At 56.3% G+C, this 17493-nt stretch overlaps 6 protein-coding genes across 6 annotated transcripts; 3 read left to right on the top strand and 3 right to left on the bottom strand.

Annotated features, from left to right (window-relative positions):
• Nucleotides 1-344: 344 nt before the first annotated feature.
• On the top strand, nt 345-3267 carry PG986_001974 (uncharacterized protein; the record flags this gene model as incomplete). Its single annotated transcript, XM_066838196.1, has 4 exons — nt 345-612; nt 746-985; nt 1101-1389; nt 1479-3267. 4 exons carry the CDS (start codon nt 345-347, stop codon nt 3265-3267), a joined length of 2586 nt encoding a protein of 861 aa, XP_066707089.1.
• Nucleotides 3268-4177: 910 nt separating this feature from the next.
• PG986_001973 (ras small monomeric) lies at nt 4178-4997 on the bottom strand (the record flags this gene model as incomplete). The annotated part of the gene is given in 2 exon segments (XM_066838195.1): nt 4178-4523; nt 4537-4997. The coding sequence occupies 2 exon segments, from the start codon at nt 4995-4997 to the stop codon at nt 4178-4180; spliced, it is 807 nt and encodes a 268-aa protein (XP_066707088.1).
• A 4463-nt stretch (nt 4998-9460) lies between these two features.
• On the top strand, nt 9461-10834 carry PG986_001972 (uncharacterized protein; the record flags this gene model as incomplete). The annotated part of the gene is made up of 3 exons (XM_066838194.1): nt 9461-9718; nt 9790-10083; nt 10160-10834. The coding sequence occupies 3 exons, from the start codon at nt 9461-9463 to the stop codon at nt 10832-10834; spliced, it is 1227 nt and encodes a 408-aa protein (XP_066707087.1).
• A 596-nt stretch (nt 10835-11430) lies between these two features.
• Nucleotides 11431-13177, top strand: PG986_001971 (Glucan 1-4-alpha-maltohexaosidase; the record flags this gene model as incomplete). Its single annotated transcript, XM_066838193.1, is given in 3 exon segments — nt 11431-11824; nt 11998-12695; nt 12713-13177. The coding sequence occupies 3 exon segments, from the start codon at nt 11431-11433 to the stop codon at nt 13175-13177; spliced, it is 1557 nt and encodes a 518-aa protein (XP_066707086.1).
• A 530-nt stretch (nt 13178-13707) lies between these two features.
• Nucleotides 13708-14619, bottom strand: PG986_001970 (uncharacterized protein; the record flags this gene model as incomplete). Its single annotated transcript, XM_066838192.1, has 1 exon — nt 13708-14619. One exon carries the CDS (start codon nt 14617-14619, stop codon nt 13708-13710), a length of 912 nt encoding a protein of 303 aa, XP_066707085.1.
• A 1299-nt stretch (nt 14620-15918) lies between these two features.
• Nucleotides 15919-17367, bottom strand: PG986_001969 (uncharacterized protein; the record flags this gene model as incomplete). The annotated part of the gene is made up of 3 exons (XM_066838191.1): nt 15919-16008; nt 16227-17141; nt 17209-17367. The coding sequence occupies 3 exons, from the start codon at nt 17365-17367 to the stop codon at nt 15919-15921; spliced, it is 1164 nt and encodes a 387-aa protein (XP_066707084.1).
• Between the last annotated feature and the right edge of the window lie 126 nt (nt 17368-17493).

The raw sequence follows: 17493 nt of genomic DNA, 5'->3' as shown, positions 1-17493 counted from the left end.
TACGCGCCCCTGGAAACCACGGGGAAATACGCTAAATGGATTCCCGGTGCAGCCAGGGCTGGCTGGAATGTGGTGACCACCCATCGCCAGCCTCTAGTACCTGAAAATCGATGTCTCAGTGCCTGTCCAACTGTCTTGGCTCAGTTAGCTAGTGCCTTTCTGCATTTTTGCTGTCGTCGCCGAGGCTATAGCCTCAGATTCCACGGAGAGGCTCCCTTCAAGTGGTATATCTTGAGTGGTCCAGGAAAACCGGTCGCGATGATGTTCGTGTTCCTACTTTGTGCGACGACCTGCAGTGCTGCCGACGTATATCGACAGCCACCGCAACAGCTTCAAACATCACCATGGCCCTTTTTCGTGTGATAGGCACCTGCGCGTTCGCTTTGTTGGCGTCGAGTGCTTGGGGGAAAGATGCCGGCGCCAGCAGCACATTTTCAAATAACCGGTCGGCGACCGCTACACCTGCGCCGGGGGTCTTGAAGAACTCTACGGAGCTCCTCTCCATACCGCTGAGGCGGGTCGACAGCCACGTCGGGGGCACCACGAGTGTGCAAAGGCGGTATTTCAACACGAACGTCATTGGCGTTTATGGCGCTGCCTACCTGGCCGAGTGTAAGTGAGCAAGCAACATACCCTTTTCCACAATATGACACGTACTCCCCCCTCCCTACTTACCACCACTTCTTCTTGTTTGGTGTGTTTTGTGAACGAAGACAGAAAACTCACTCTTCTCTCATGTTGATAGTAACGGTCGGTACGAGTGCCAGCCCCCAGAAGGTGGACGTGCTCCTGGATACGGGCTCCTTCGAGCTCTGGGTCAACCCGGACTGCGGCAAGTCCAACGTCCCCGCATTCTGCAGGGGGTTTGGACAATACGACCCGACCAAGTCGTCCACGGCCCAGAACCTTGCGCAGGGCTTTTCCATTCAGTACGGCTCGGGCAGCTCCTCGGGCACTTACTATACCGATAATATATACATATCTGGTGAGTTAGTCTGTTTTACTCAAACAATGAATTAGGGACCGGAGAACGGACGAACGTATCGTGACTTGGCGGAATCATTTACTGACAACGACCTATTTGTCTCTGGTATTTATAGGGGCTAGAATCGCCGACCAGCAGTTCGGCGTGGCCAACACTTCGGATCTCGTCTGGTTCGGCATCATGGGGCTGGGCCGCGGCAAGGGCAACGGCTTCCTCAACTACGACACGATCCTGGACTCGGTCATGGCCCAGGGGTATGCCAACAGCCGCCTGTTCAGCTTGGACCTCGGGTCGCAGGGCGGGCCCGCCGGGCCCGTCGTCAGCGGCGAGATCGTCTTCGGCGGCGTGGACAAGAACAAGTACGCCGGGAACCTGGTCAAAGTAGCGATCGACGGTGCTGATGCGTGAGTTCGCCCCTTCTCTTATTCCGCCTTCCACACCGGGGGACAGCCATAGAGAGACATTTGACTGACACACACGAATCTCCACGTAGCCATTACACGGTCCTCCTCACCGGCCTCACCCACCGCCCGCCCACGGCCCAAACCAACAGCCCCGTCCTGGACAACCTGACTCCCTTCACCATCATCGTCGACAGCGGCACCACGCTCTCGCTGCTCCCGCAGGCCCTGGTCGAGGCCCTCGCGGCGCAGTTCCCGGGCGCCACCTCGGACGGCCGCGGCGGCTACCGGGTGGCCTGCTCGTACCAGCAGCAGCCTGGCACCGTCTCGTTCTCGCTCGCGGCGTCGTTTTCTTCCGGTTCCTCCCCTTCTGCCGGCTCGCCCGACGGCGTCACCATCAACCTGCCCTACTCCGAGTTCGTCTGGAACGCGGGCAACGACAAGTGCTACCTCGGCGCCTGGTACGACAACCGCGTCCGCGTCCACATCCTGGGCGACACCTTCCTGCGCGGCGCCTACGTCGTCTTCGACCAGGATTCCGACGCGCTCTACATGGCCAACTACGCCACCTGCGACGGCGGCGGCGGCGGCCTCGTGGCGGTCCCGGCCGGCGTCGACGCCGTCCTCGGCATCCGCGGCAACTGCGTCGAGGCCGGCGGCGCGGGAGAGGGAGCAGGGCCTGGCGGGAACAACGGCGGTGGCTCGGGCGGCGTGTCGTTGCCCGGTGGTTCGGTGGCGCTCTCGGGTCTGGGCAATAGCGCGGACCCCACCGTCAACCCGGCCGGGCCCACCTCGATCTCGGCTACTCTGACTACTAGTAGTGGAACAACGACACCAGAGGTCCCGGAGACTACCCCGACAGCGGCGCCGTATTCTTCACCAGGTGACGCGCCGTCGGTCTCTGACGTGCCGTCAACTCCTGGTGCCTCCCCTACTTCCCCACCATTCAGTGGCCCAGGACTCGACCCCACCGCCGTGCCGACCAGCGGCAGCGGCGGTGTTACTACCGCTCCTCCAGCTATCTCCTCTGCGGCACCCGGCACAGACAGTCAACCCGGTGGCACTGATAACTCCGACCCCAACATGGTCACTCCCGGCGCTGCCGGAACAGGAACCATGAGTGGAACCATTACGAAAACCATCACCAATCTCATCGTCACCACTGTGACGGCCTGCCCCGCCACCACCCCTGTCTCCGGTCCGCCCTGCGTCCTCGGCCAAGTCACGACTTGCACTAGTGTGTACGTGACCACCATCTGCCCCGAGGCGACCCCCAAGCCCATCACCACTCCAGCCCCAGCCCCAGCCCCTGCCCTTACCTCAGCGCCCGTGATGGGAGGAGGCGCAGCCCCAGGAGCAGCAGCCGCGCCCGGAGCGGGAGCGCCGGCGCCGCCACCGCCACCACCACCTCAGGGCGGCGGTGGTGCCCTCTCCGTCACCGTGGAGGAACAGTGCTACACATCGACATACGCCGTGACGTCGTGCCCGCCCGGCGACGCCGGCGCCGGCTTCTGCAACGTCGGCATGACGACGACGCAGACGTACACCGCGTACCGGACCGTGACGGCGGCGACGTGGCAGACCGTCATCCAGACGGCGGCAGCGTTGGGAAGCAGCAACAGCAACAGCAATCCCGACGGCGGTAACGGCAAGGTCGTTACCGGCAACGTCGGCTACTCCCCTCCCTCTCCTAGCACGGCCCTGCCGCCCGCGGCGCAGTTCGGCAGTGGGTTTGGTCCTTACGGCAACAGCAGCAGTTATGGCAGTAACGGGACAATGCCAATGCTATCTGGTGCGGAGAAGAGGAGCAGTGATCTGTCGGCAAGGTGGTGGTTGGCGGTTGGAATAGGAGCTTTGGCCTTGGTCTTGGATGGCTTATGATGACTGCTAATTGCGTCTTGGAATGTCGGGTATTCCAAGTCTTGATAGAAATAATTCGTGTTTGGAGGGTTGTGTTTTCCGACTTCGGGATGGGACTGTATTATCATAGATAGAGTAGATAGACGACTGAATTTCTGATGCATTACGTTACTTCAAAATACAACCTGTCCAAACGAAGTCCTCGACGAACCTTTCCCAAATGCGAGAATTCCAGGACCCCTTTCTACCGATTGACATGCCTCCTGTGTACGAGCCCCCCTTTTCTGACATGTCTGTTTAAGCAAACATACAATAATCACCAGAAATGCAAATTTCACTCATCACGCATGGGGCATTTTGACGAAATGTTAGAGAACTCATTTCTTTTAGGGCTGCTGCTTCAAGAAGAAACGTCAAAATACGACTCTTGTAAGTGTATCCGACGACTGATTGATTTGAAACTCATCTCTCCAATAAAATGTCATGATGTGAGTAGTAGGTATTCTTTCGCTTCTGTGCCCAAAGTACACCGCCAAACAAGTAATCGAAGTAAAGGGCTCCCCTGGGATATAAGGTATATATATGCGTGTGTAGTCCAACACAATTCCAAAAACAAGCGACAGGAGGGGGAATAAGAAGGGGGGGGAACCGTCTTCCACCCTCGCCATACTTTCCCAGCTACCCAAAATTTGAGCTGAGCTCTTTCACCAGCAGCCATTCCCATAAACAAACAGGCTTAGAATGGCTGGGTTCAAAAGATACGTATCATGCTAATTTCGACAGGCTCGTGATTCATGGACTCTGCTCTCCACCCATAGTCATCTCTTTGGTATCTTCAACCCAAACTCCCTATTGTGGTCTTATTGGCCTCCAACGGCCAAAAGACGCAAAAGATTAAATCTAAATTTCTTTATCAAGAAAGGAATAGTCGTTACCAGCACCGTAGACTCTTCCAAAACTTGTTGTGCCCGGGCCGCTCGCGATTGTCGAGCCTAGGCCCCCGGGAACCGACGCGCGTGTGTTTCTCGGGGTCGCGACCGTCGTCACCCCGGACGCTGCCCAGCGGCGTGAGGGGCTTCGTGACGCCGCGGCGGTCCATGTCGGTGTTGTCGAGTACGCCCAGCTCGGCGAGGCGGCGTGCCTCGACGACGCGCCGCACGATGAGGGCGAATGTCTCCTCGATGTTAACCTCGAGGCGTGCGCTCGTCTCCATGAAGCCGCAGCCTCGCCGCCGCGCCCAGTCGAGCCCCTGCGCCGCGGGGGACCTGCCGCGACTCCTGCAGGTCGCACTTGTTGCCTGCGATGATCTTGACGGGTGGCACGGTGCGGGCGCCGGAGCCGGCTCCGCCGCGGTGACTGTGTGGCCCTAGACCGGCCTTTTGTGCCCGGCTCGCGTTGTCGATGCGTGTCTCGGCCTCCATGTCGATCAGGTCGTTGAAGTAGGAGAGGGCGTCGAGGCTGGAGCTCGAGGTGATGTCATAGACGAGCAGGAAGGCATCCGCGCCCAGATTGGACGAGGCCCACATGCCCCGGTATTCCTCCTGGCCCGCCGTGTCCGTCAGGGACAGGTGGTAGCTCTTGCCGTCGATACGCCGCGTCACGCTGTACGAGTCCTCGATGGTCGGGTCGTAATCCGAGGTCCACTGCGAGCGGACGAGGCGCAGCGTAATGGAACTCTTGCCGCAACCGCCATCGCCACATATCGTTATGCTGATAGGCACCGGAGGTTGGGGATCTGACGTAGGGCGCATGGTGGAGGGTGGAAAACAGGACGGTATTTCTAATGGTACAATTCGTTTCTTCTCGTTATTACAAAGTGTTGTGTATTTGTTCGTCGTTCGCAAGAACGTTCGCCGAAGGGAGGAGGGGTATCGTGATTTCCCGAAGGAGAGGCGTCGGACCAAGGGCTATCGTACAAGTTGTGAGGTCGTTAAAATAAGCAAGAAGTCGAGAAGGGTCTCAGGAAGCCTTCGAGAAGAAGACTAAAAGGCTTCCAGGCGCCTGGTGAGGCAGCAAGCACTGAAACGTGGTGTTTCTAAAGCGTGCCGGGGGCGTTGCCGGTTGCAGGAGTAGGATTTCAAGATTTGAAAGGCGTTGCTGGCCCTGGCTAATAAGGGAAAGACGATAGCCCAACGGTGCTGGACGGCGGTGGAGTGCGCCAACGATGCGCCGCGACGCAAAGCGTGCACTAGGGAAGAAGTGGATGTTTGATGACGGAAGGACGGTGGAAGAAAGGTCGGTGGTGGTCAAACACTGGCTGGTCCCCAAGATCGGTGGGGATTTGGTATCTGGTTCGCTACCAAGGTAAGGTCGGAGTCGAAGTCTGGTCGAGCAGAGCAGGAATGCGACGTGACACCAAACCGGCCACTTGCTGGTTCCCGGCAAGAATGCGCTGCTATAAGTATGCCGAGGCAGGAGATGACGAATGGATCACGGCGGAATTTCCGGTCTGGGCAGCCGCAGAGGCGATGGGAAGTTTCGACTTTTGTCGCTTTTGCTTTCTTCTGTTGCCCACTTGTCAATTTCCCTCTTGTGCCCTCCCCTTGCTGTGTGCTTCGGAAAGTAGCGACGAGGACCTGGATGAGGAATAGGAAATAATAGTAAGGGAAATAATAGTAAGGGTCCTCCACCGTAGTGCCGGGGGCGTTCGTGCTACTAAGATGAGCCGTGGTGGGGAGGCCCTAGAGTGTCAACACGCCTGCCCGATTCGCCAATTCGGCTTCAAACACGATTCTCTGGGAAACCGTGCCGGGCCGTCCTAACCAAGCCTCGAACTCAAAAGGCAGCCAATCGACGGTGGGATGCAGCTGCAGACGCGACGTGATGATGACGACGATGGTAGTGTTTGGCCAGAGAAGGGAAATGAATAGTAGTAGCAAGCGCAGGTGGGTGAAAGTGGAAGTAGAGTAGGAAATGCACTAGAACGCAATAGATAGTGTAAAAGCAGAGCGAACAAGCCACGGAACATTAGGTAGAGGAGGCAAGAAAGAGAAGAGTCGAGACCGTCAAGGTTCCAAGGCTGCTTTGTGATAAGTATTCGAGAACGGAGGAAAAGAACAGGCGCAAACTGGATGCTTCACACTCGTCGCTTGATTGACAAAGTGTTCCATCGAGGGTGGACTGGGCTGCTATTGTAGGAAAAGCATCCCTGTCGGCAGGGGGGAGGGGGTCAGTCGGGGAAGGGTCGGTTGCAGATGCGTTGCGTGCGAGGTGTGTGCACAAAGCCGGTCACTACCCTCGACGTCCAGCCTCGAGTCTCTTTCTGTCCAAGTCGCAGCCGAACCTGGTTCGTTAAACTATGATCATTGATGATCCTATCCTGCGTGTTACAAACAATCCCACCTGTTTGTTGTATTGTGACCCCGGTTACGCGAGATACTTTGGCCGGCTTTGTGATTGATTACCCAGGGTAGGGCGGGCAGATCAGATATCAGACGGCTGGCTGTATCACTCGCTGCAGGCGGATTTGATAAGCCAGGTCCGCCGGGTGCCGGGCAGCGCGGCTGGGGGAAGAGATTGGCAGAGGAATGTCAAATACATACGTGTCCGGGCAGAGATTGTCTCAGATCTCTAGTCCCCAAAAAGCACAAACGTTTCTTCTGACGGCTGTCTGCCCCGTCAGTTCGTCGACCATCGTCTGGTCAGGCCATCCCCATGCTATCTCAGCGTGGCGCCAGGAAGAGCAAGTAGTAATGAGGGGTAAAGCTGTGCATACGTACTGTAGCTGGCAGCTGGTTACTATCACGGTGGAAAAGGGTAGGTTGAGTGTGTGCATATGCACTGCGCTCGAGTAAGGTTGACAGAATGCAACACTTGAGTACGACAGTGCCCGCCGCTCTGGCGAATAGGAAACTTCTAACGGCCCGTGATAGTGACAGGTACGGGGAGTGCCCATTTGCAACCAAGAAGGGACGGTGACAGTGGTGGGGCCGCTATAGGTCGCTCCAAATTCGATGCTACCAACCATCCAACTGTTGCAGCTTCGCGTTGAGCCTGTTGATGTGCGACTTTTGAACCCTTAATAACGGGCCACCCAGACGAGTCTCTCTTCCAGGGCTGGCGTTTTGGCATGTTGCGAGGCGGCTCGCGGACATTGCAAACTGCATTTTGCGGTAGGCGGTCGACCGCCCCCCGGGGAGAGCTGGGGTCCTGCTTTGGGGCATGATCGTCAACATGGCTGGGCCATGGACTCCTCTCCAGGAGCATTACATTGGGGGATCTTCGAAACCGGTCCGGGCAGACGCGGTCTAGAGGCAGATGAGGAAACCACCCCGAGTAAACAATCCCTGATTATTTCACCAACGGATTGGATGCACAGTACCTACATCCGTTGTGGTGGTAAGTTTTCCGCTAACGTGATAATATGCTTACATGAGCTTCCACTGCGCTGCACTGCAAGTCAACCACGCTGAGCAGCTGAGCAGCTGAGCCTGAAAGCTTGGTGGATGCACGCACTTTGCGTCGCTGCGTCGTTCGCCCACGCCCACGTGCCTACCGGGATGATTTCCTACAACTCGACCCCAGTCTCGGACATTTTGTTTGGGTCCTCGACCGTTCGATTTGGGAAAGCCGTTCGCCAGGGACTACAAATTTCTGTTAAACTTGTCGCAAATCAAGTAAGGTCGGTCGTATTCTCCCATGCAGCGAGCGACATCTTATCATACAGAAACAATTATAGTATAACGGCGATACTATATAGTGACCAGCCAATCACGGTTTGCAGGCGACATAAACATGTCTCGCCCGGTCACATCGGTTGCGGCAGGGTCGCAATTGTTATGTCGATGGATGGCGGTATGAACCTTACATGAGCCGACGTCTCTTCGCTCGGCACAGCTCAGTCAGCACTCTGTGGGCTGTTTGGCAGCTCCAGGACTGCACGAAATAGCCCGCAACCCACACGAGAACAGGGCACTGACTAGGCACGGAGACGGAGACTCGACCTTGGGAAAGTCGGACGATTGCAGCGTGCAAAGCGCAAGGATCGTCGACTTTCAGGACGTCTCCGAGTTCCACTTTCCCCATTTTGTGAAACAACTTCGTTCCCAATGGCTTGTTTTTCCCACTCGGAGCTGGTCGGCAATCGCTACACTTCCGGCGGCGCATGCATCTGGCTCTACCACAAGCCGGCATTGCCCTTCACCATGTTGTAGGTGGCCACCAGCCGGGTCTCGCCCGGTACATCGGTCTTAGCAGGATGTTTTAGCACAGGACGGGGACCGCGGCAAAAGAGCCGGTTTGCCTTGTTGGGTAGTCTGCCCACTTGATTGTATTATGTTCTGCTCGTGGTCGACTCGGCCGAGAACAAGAGAACAAGCGCACTGCGCACTTTGAAATCGATCAGATGAGCCGTCTGGTCGTCATGGCAAGCTTGGCCCGCGATGCACGCGGTGCTTGACTACTGACTCATCGAGTTCCAGCTCTATGGCGAAACACATCAAATCACGGGTTCCATGAAACCAGTTCCCTTGGTTTGGCCTTGAAATACGCGTCGCTGTGCACAAGACTCTTCCGAACACCTTTGCACACCGATGGGGCTTCAGCCAAGGATAGGTCTCTGCTGATAGCTGCCATGCTTTTTGCTCGATCTACTCAGGTTTTGGAGCCGCCTTTGAGGATAGGCAGGCTGCTTGCGCGTCCTTGCCTTACTACAGTATCTAAACTGGCTTACCTTCGCTGCTTCGTCCGGAGAAGAGCCCTTTCGTGCTGCTAGTGAGATCCCGGCAGTGGCATCCACCTCACATGTTCCAAGTCGAAGAAAGAAAAGAAAACGCGATGCTGTAGTATGTTATACAGAGTGCTTGTAAGATATGGTCGGTAGGTCATCAAGCTACGGTAGGTAGTTATACGGGAAACGAGAAATACCACCATTGTCCGTAAACAGAGTCTACGAACCTCAGCCGCCTCTGGCATCACGAAGGTTGCCGGCCGATTGCGTGAAGTCAATCTCGCGACGACGCTGTGCCACACAGTGCCAAGATTGGCGAATCCCCCCACGAACAAGCTCCAGCAGAACCAGCGTTAGCTTCATTTCCGACCCAGGGCAAAGGGTGCCCAATTTACCAATGGCCGATCGCCGTTGAGATTAAAAAGGAGAAGGGAATAAATGAGCTACTGACGAAACATAATCGCATGCGCAGCTGGATCTTCCCTCACTGTTTCGAGTCGTCGTATCATCAAAACCAAGCCAGCCAGCGAGCAAAGCCAGCCAGCCATGCCTTGTGGTGCTGGCCTCGGCAGATCATTCATCGCCCGCATCGCCCTAGCTCTGGTCATCCTGACCGTGACTCTTTGTTTCCTGTGGTACCGGGATCTCGTGTCGCCTCCATCGCGGGTGCTCCCCCACGCCCCCTTTAACATCTTGCAGAGCCAAGACAAGCAACAGCAGGAGCCTGCAGCGACGACCACGCCGGCGGCGCCCCATGCGCAACAGCAGAAGGCTACTTTGGGTCCTCGAAATGAAACCTTAGGGGTATGTTACCGCTTAATTTGCTCATTTATCACAGCTTTGTTGATGTTCAAACATTGTCGATGCATATATAGTTCGACGCAATCCTCGCCCTGTCCAAGGGAGGAGGCCAATCATGGCGCGTGCAAGGCCTGCAAGCAGCCGCGAAGTTGAGCGGCTTGAACGTCAGCGTCCCGCCGCAGCCGACCTGGCTCCCGGAGATGGTTGAGGCCTTCGCCGCCCTCAGCCCCGAAGGCGTCCCGAAGCCCGAGCCGGGCAGCGCCGCCGCCTGGCTCGCGCACATCGACCTGCTCAAGTACGTCCTCCAGAGCCAGCTCAACTCGGCGCTCATCGTCGAGGACGATGTCGATTGGGACGTCCACATCAAGGTAAAGACTGAAGCTGACTCGCGCGCGCCCTCCCCCGGCTTTCATCAATCCATTCTAACGGGTTTCCCCCCTCCAGGACCAAATGAGCAACATTGCAGAAGCCGTGCGTCTGCAGACGCACGCGCCGCATGAACAGACCAACCCCTACGGTATCAAGTGGGACATCCTGTGGATCGGCCACTGCGGCGACACGCCCATGCCCAACGAGACGGTCAGCCTCTTCCCAGATCCCACGGTCCTGGAGCACAAGCGCTACGTGGGCTTCGCCGGGACCAAGAGCTACCTCCAGGAGCACATCCCCGAGGGCCAGCGGGCCGTCTACCGGTCGCAGGGCGCCGTGTGCTCGTACGCGTACGCCGTGCACAAGGCCGGCGTGCGCAAGGTGCTCGACTTCGTGTCGACGGGGCTGGGCCAGGCCTACGACACCAAGCTCTTCTACGGGTGCCGGTCGGGCATGCTCAACTGCGTCGCCGTCACCCCCGAGGTCATGGTGCACTTCCGCCCGGACTCCAAGTTCGGCCAGACCAGCGAGGTCGACCGGCTGAACGACGGCGATCCCTGGAAGGCCGCCAGCGACGACGGGAGCATCGGCGGCCAGGAGGGCGGCGGCCGTCCGGAAAAGGTGGCCACTTCCGTGGCCGAGAAGATCACGGGCACGACCAACAACATCAGGCAAAGCGCGAGGTGTATGAGTCTATGGAAGAAAGCTTGTATCGGTGGCCGGAATGTAAATCGGGGGCGACGTCAGTGAGCAAATGCTACGAAGGCACTGCCGCTATCAAGATGCGGAGGAAGGCTCACGCTGGCCATATTGGAATTGAGGGCCCCTGTTTATTCTGTATACTGCTTGTACAAAACATGAATACGAATACTTGTTATTAAAGCCCTTTTTTTTCCAATATAGCCTGGAAGCGGAATGTCGCCTAGATGGAGCCCCACGCCCCTAGCGAGCTAGCGAGAGGCCTCGTGAAACGACGTGGGGGGTGGGGAGAAGCCGAGTAAACGCTCCCAGAATAATATCCAACCCCACTGTCCTAGACTTTCAAATACACTGAAAACCCATCTGCCATGCCATATGGGTAGGTACGTTGGCAGTCCCAGTGTACTGGGAAGCCTTTTCGGAGCTTTGCTCCGACCGGCAGCAAATGAGAGCGACTAACATTAGTACCAACGCCCGCCAGTACGTCATAAGTGTAACGCGGATACTACGTGTGACAACATAGACACCCTTTCCTTGCGAGGCATATCCAGAGAAGGCCAGCTTCAATCACTGACGTTATAACTCACACGAAACCCCAAATCGAGGCGTGGAAACTACAAGTCCTCGCAAACAAATCCGCCGCCGCCATGTCTCAGAAAGAAGAAGTTGTAGAAGAGAACTACTGCATTCTCCAGGGGTTCGAATGGAACGTGCCCGCCGACCAGAAGCACTATCTCCGCCTGGCGGGCGCGCTGCCGGGTCTCAAGGAGATCGGGATCGACAACGTCTGGCTCCCGCCGGCCTGCAAGGGCCAGGGCGGCGGCCAGGCTAACGGCTACGACATCTACGACCTGTACGACCTCGGTGAGTTCGACCAGAAGGGCAGCCGGGCGACCAAATGGGGGCCCAAGGAGGACCTGGTCGCGTTGAGCGAGAAGGCCCGGGATGTGGACGTGGGGCTGTACTTTGACGCCGTCCTCAACCATAAGGCGGGCGCCGATGAGAAGGAGAAGTGTCGGGTGCAAGAAGTAGACAACGAAGGTAGGTTGTGTGTTTTTCCAAGACATCATACAACCCTCGTTTACTTCCATTTTCTCTATCATTTCTTCTCCTTCCCTTTTCTCTATCATTTCTTCTCCTTCCCTTTAGCACATCAGCCGAGCCTTCAACGTTGCTGACTGGGATCGCGCCTCCCCACTTCCTCTTGCCAACAGATCGCACCAAGGACGTCGGCGAGCCGTTCGAGATCGAAGCCTGGCTGGGGTTTCGCTTCCCCGGCCGGGGTGACAAGTACAGCGACCAGAAGTACCACTGGGAGCACTTCTCCGGCACCGACTACGACGCGGGGAGCGACCGGACGGGCGTCTTCCGCATCCTGGGCGACGGCAAGCACTGGAGCCGGTCGGTCGGCCGCGAGGCCGGCAACGCCGACTTCCTCATGTTCGCCGACCTCGACTACTCACACCCCGAGGTCGTCGCCGATGTTCTCCGCTGGGGCGCGTGGGTCGTCCGGGAGCTGGGCCTGCGGGGTTTTCGCCTCGACGCGTGCCAGCACTTCTCGGAGCGCTTCACCAACGAGTTCGTCGCGCACCTCGAGAAGGAGTTCGGCGGCAACAGCAGCAAGGAAAACCGCAACAAGGGCGACGGCTCCTCCTCTTCCTCCTCCCTATTCCTCGTGGGCGAGTTCTGGTCCGACGACACGGACGAGATGCTCGAGTACCTCGACAACATGCGGCACCCGTACTCGCTCTTCGACGCGCCGCTCGTGTACCGCTTCTCAGAACTGTCGCAGCAGGAGCGGGCAGACCTCCGCACCGTCTTCGACGGGACCCTGGTGCGGGCGCGGCCCGAGGCCGCCGTCACCGTCGTCATGAACCACGACACGCAGCCCGGGCAGACGGTCGAGACGCCCGTCGAGGCCTTTTCAAGCCCCTGGCGTACGCGCTGATCCTGCTGCGCGCCGAGGGCTACCCGAGCGTCTTCTACGGGGACCTGTACGGCATGAAGCCGGGCCAGGGCAAGGACGGGGCCGAGGGGCAGCCGCCTGCGTGCGATGGTCGGTTGCCCGGCCTCGTACTCGCCCGCAAGCTGTATGCGCGTGGCGACCAGGAGGACTACTGGACGGAGCCCAACTGCGTGGGCTTCGTGCGGCGCGGGACCGCGGTGCACTCGGCCGGCCTCGCCTGCGTCATGAGTAACGCCGAGCCTGGAGAGATTCGTATGGCGGTCGGCCACATGCACCGGGGCGAGGTCTGGACGGACGTGCTGCAGTGGCAGGACGATGAGGTGCGGATTGATGACGACGGGTTCGGGCTCTTTCCTTGCGCCGGCACCTCGGTCTCGGTTTGGGTCAACAGGGAGGCCGAGGGCAGGGAGCGTTTCGGTAAATTGTAAGTTGCCGCTTCTATGCCTGTTTTTCTTCTCCCTTTTACTTATTCGCAAATGATTGATTTGTTGGGTGTGATAATAATTGAAGAGTGAGTAGCAACGCCGATATTTACGCCATGGCATGAACGAATGAGTGGGAGAAGGAAGGGTTGGAAGGGTTGGGGCTACGAGATTGGTTACGCGGGGCTTTGACAGGTGGTTTAGCAATTCGGATTAATTCTGTTGTTTATTACACATTCCTCACCTCACCATTACCATTACAGAGTCTGCATCTAGAAAATGCAATCACCGATTTCTAATATGCCGACGTTCAGGGGAAAGTGTTATCCATTACCATGGTAATCTACAACTACGTCGCGAGCCAACAATTCTCATGTTCGCTACAACCTCAGGGCCAAATCTCCTTACCTACATACCTCATTGGGCATCATGATTCGCGAAAAATATGAGCCGGTTTACAGACCTACCTGTTCATACCAATTGGGTTAAATGATGCCCCGGGGGGCGATGAGGAAGCGGCACTAAGAAGTTCTCGCTTAGGCGTCGTTGTCGTCGTCGCCAATTCCGATGAAGCGCTGCAGATCCTCATCGTCATCATCGTCAAACTGGATGAGGCCGGACGTATCTGGTGGCGGCGCCGGCTTAGTGAAGTCAAAGGTCGTGCCGTTCGATCCCGGATCCGGCAGCATGAAAGCGATCTGAGCAAGAGTTAGCTCAGCTCCAGGGACCCTGTCGGAAAAGGGATTCATGAAGTCATCGCGGTCATCAGGGGCCACGTCGAGCGCAACATTGACGGGCAGGCTAGCCACGTCGTCGCCACCAAACGCATTGCCCGATGACGACTGACGCTGCTGCTGCGGCATAGAGGTCTGCTTTCCCTTTCCATGGTTTTCAAGCTTGTCGAGGATATGCTGCAGCAGGTCAGGGTTGTCCTGGCGGATGATTTTGAGGTAGTGCGTCACCTCCTCGGGCCGATCCTGGAGGAATTGCTGCAGGGCAGCATTCTCATCGGCATCCTCAAGCACCAAGTCTTGCGCGCCGAAGTCGGACTTCTCCGACGATGGCGCTTGAGGTGCCACTGGCGGCGGCTGTTGCTGCTGCGGCGCCCAGATCATGGCGTTGGCAGCTGCCTCGGCTTGTGCCCGGCTCTGGGTCTTGGCCTTCTGAACTTCTGTCAGCTTGCGGCGGACGCGGCCAGTGACTAACGTCTTCAGTAAGTCGGCGCCCCGGCGTTTGGCGGCTTCGTCTGCGGCAGGTCGCTTAGCAGGGACGGGACGCGTCGTCTGGTAAGACGACGACGCTTTGGGGTCGACTTGTATATCGCCGAACTTGTCCTTGCATGCCTGGCATTGCATCCAGACCTCGTGGGATGTAGCGCACGGCGGCGTGTGGAGCTGCTCGTGGTGCTCGACCTTGTGGCAAACGGTACACTTGATGACGCGACACATATTTGCGTTTGTGTAGGTAGTGATGTGGAATGGGTAGTGGTGGTTTGTTTCGTGGTAGGTTCTGATGACAGAGATGGATCTGATGAGATGAGATGAGATGATGGATGAGCAATGGCTTCCTGCCATCGTTATATACACCAAGGGGGCCTACAACAACTGTATTGACATCCTACGTGACAATTGTGGTGTTTACGGAGCAGTGGCTCGAACAATGCTTTTGTTAGCCAAACGAATACAGACTGTTCCTGTATGCATTTCTTATCCCGCTGTGAGAAGAAGTAAGCGAAATATTGCGCCGTATTGTTTGGAAGAGAACAAACGTCAATGCCTTTATCCGCCTTGAACCGACTATTTGCTTGAACTGCGTATAATGCCTGACATACTATGGTATTGATTCAAAGAAAATGCTACCATGAGCCTTTGTTTCGGCCCATCAGTAATGAAGATTTGGCGCCGACCACGAACACGCCAAGTTCAACTCGGCGAAGTGCTCGTTTCAACAGCCGCACCCAAAGAGGAGGTGGACCATTTCATGACAAGTAATTCTTCTGTTTCTGTTCCTTCTTCGCAACACCATCATGGATCACTGAATACCTATAGAAAAGGCAGTGAAAACATATATCCGCCGACTTATACGAGGCTAGACAGAGGGGACCGGCAGTCTGGCTTGTATGAGGGCGTCCAGCTCGTGCGTCAAGTGGCAAAGTATGAACCGCAGCAGCATGCCGGCACCTAGAGACAAACTTTAAACACTTCTCTAACCTCTCAGGAGATAAAAACCATAGTGATGGTGGTAGACGACGGTGACAACACCGCCGCACCATAGTGATGAGACGGGCAATACCTCCGTAGCAGAGTAGAACGGGTCAACGGCCGGCGGCCGTTGGATATTACGTCAAAAACAGAATAAACTTTTACATATCTGCCAATGCTCCTATTTTAAACAGCGAACGGAATTGGACGCCTCGTTTCTCCAGCGTCAGTTTGGTATTGTGTACTTGACAGGTGATCATTCTCACCACTCTTGGTCGAATCACTACCCGAACCATTTAGTGTCAATGGCAGGGTGTTACTCCATTAGATATAATGTTTATCCCACTTGATATGATATTTAACTGTCCAATTAGGCCTGTTGATCATCAAGGGGAAATTACGCTTCATTCACGGAATCATAAATGTTATGCCACTGGGGGAAAGGGACTCCCAATAGATTGATTTGCGTAATGAGGTCCACTTTCGTATGATACCAAGCTCTAGGCGTTTTCATAACCCTACGCAACCAGCTGCTTCCTCTTTGACTCATTCGTTGTCGCCGCCGTTGCTACCACCGTTGCTGTCACCGTTGCTGCCGTCGTCTTTCTCCACCAGAAACCCGTTGAGATCAGCGACCTTAAAATCTGTCATACGGTAACGGCGTAACTGCTTCAGAGTAGCGTCATCCCAAAAGACCCAAGCGCACATCCGCCGAGTAGCAATGACAAAAACCGCCTCGCGTTGCATAAAGGGCTTGTTGGTGTCCCTAATGTGCTTAACCTGCCGATTACGCCACTTATTCCAGGACACATTCGGCATGATGCCCCCTCGCTGCTTCCCTCATCGAAACGGACTATGTGCTGGATTGCAACGCGAGCGCTCGGCCGTCCTGAATCGGGTCGAAATCTATGCACCCGGCCCCATTGGTTGTTGCAGCATCCACGGAGGCAGCACTGCGGATCCCCATTCAAAACACCTCTCATAAAATCACCGTGATCGTTTCCAAGTGTCCGTCCTTGGTATCGAAGAAGCCCTGAGTGAAGGCGGCGAGAGATGTCCTCACCGACCAGTGCATAGCGCTTCTTGGGCGGGCTGACGATACTGTCCCACACTCTTTTGATGCCGCCACTCGCGAGCTTGACCCGGAGAAGAAATCCTGCATCGAGTCTGGGAATCCATGACCCATGCGGGAAATGTTGAACAGGATAGGTTTGTGGTTTGAGGCATTGTTCCTTGATTATGTAGTCTGGTTCTATCTCATCTACGACGAGCATCTGTAGAGAGTAGAGATAACCATAAGCACAGGCTACTTCCTCGGCTTCCGAAGGGGCGAGTTGGATGAGTGGATTTTTGCTTGCGCGATATTCGCCAGCGGACTCAAGGTGGGCGTGGACGCGAGCATAGAACTCGAACCGGAAGAAGGCGCGCTGGAACTTGACGAGCTCGTCTTTGCTCAAACGCCTGTTGGGGCCGATCGGGGAGGTCTTTTTCTTTGTTTTCAAAGTTTTGTGAGCCCATTCGGGGGTGCTGTTGTAGACGTAGAAGTCCTTGAGAGGGTCGCACCTGGCCTTTGCTGCGTAATCGGCGATGAACTTTGCAATGTAGGAGCCTAGTTTGGCAAGAGTGACACCGTGGCGAAGAAGGAATCGACTGGCAGGGTAACCAGGAACGGTGCAACCAACGGCCGGGGGTCTGCTTGGCGCGGCAGGAGCGAAGGCGAATTTTCGTTCCTTCCAGTATCGGACTGCATTTTCAGCAGCGCGGCAGTCCTTCATGGTTTTATAGTTGGCGTCGTTCAGGTTAAGAGGGTAAGGTAAAGAGGACGGCGCTGCTGACCGAGACGCTGTGCTCCAGAATCTCGTTGTAGTAGGCGTAAAAGATGCGATAGTAAGTCGGTGATGCTGAGATGAGTGAAAGTATAGAGGCCGCATCCGTCTCCTTTAGAATCATCACCTTTAGCTCGTTGGCTAACGTCTCGAGCTTTGGTGGCGCCATGGTGGTGGTGAGTGTTACTAGACGGATCTGTTCTCGTGTGTTGACGTGAGCTGGTTGATTGGTCTGGTGATTGGGAGAATGGAAGCAGATGTTGGTTGTGGTAAGTCAGCGAGTGACAATAAAATC

Source organism: Apiospora aurea (assembly GCF_038362705.1).
Source record: "Apiospora aurea strain CBS 24483 chromosome Unknown utg000001l_segment0_segment0, whole genome shotgun sequence".
NCBI lineage: Eukaryota > Fungi > Ascomycota > Sordariomycetes > Amphisphaeriales > Apiosporaceae > Apiospora > Apiospora aurea.
Note: the sequence above shows the minus strand (reverse complement) of the source record. Positions and strands in the feature narration are given on the sequence as shown.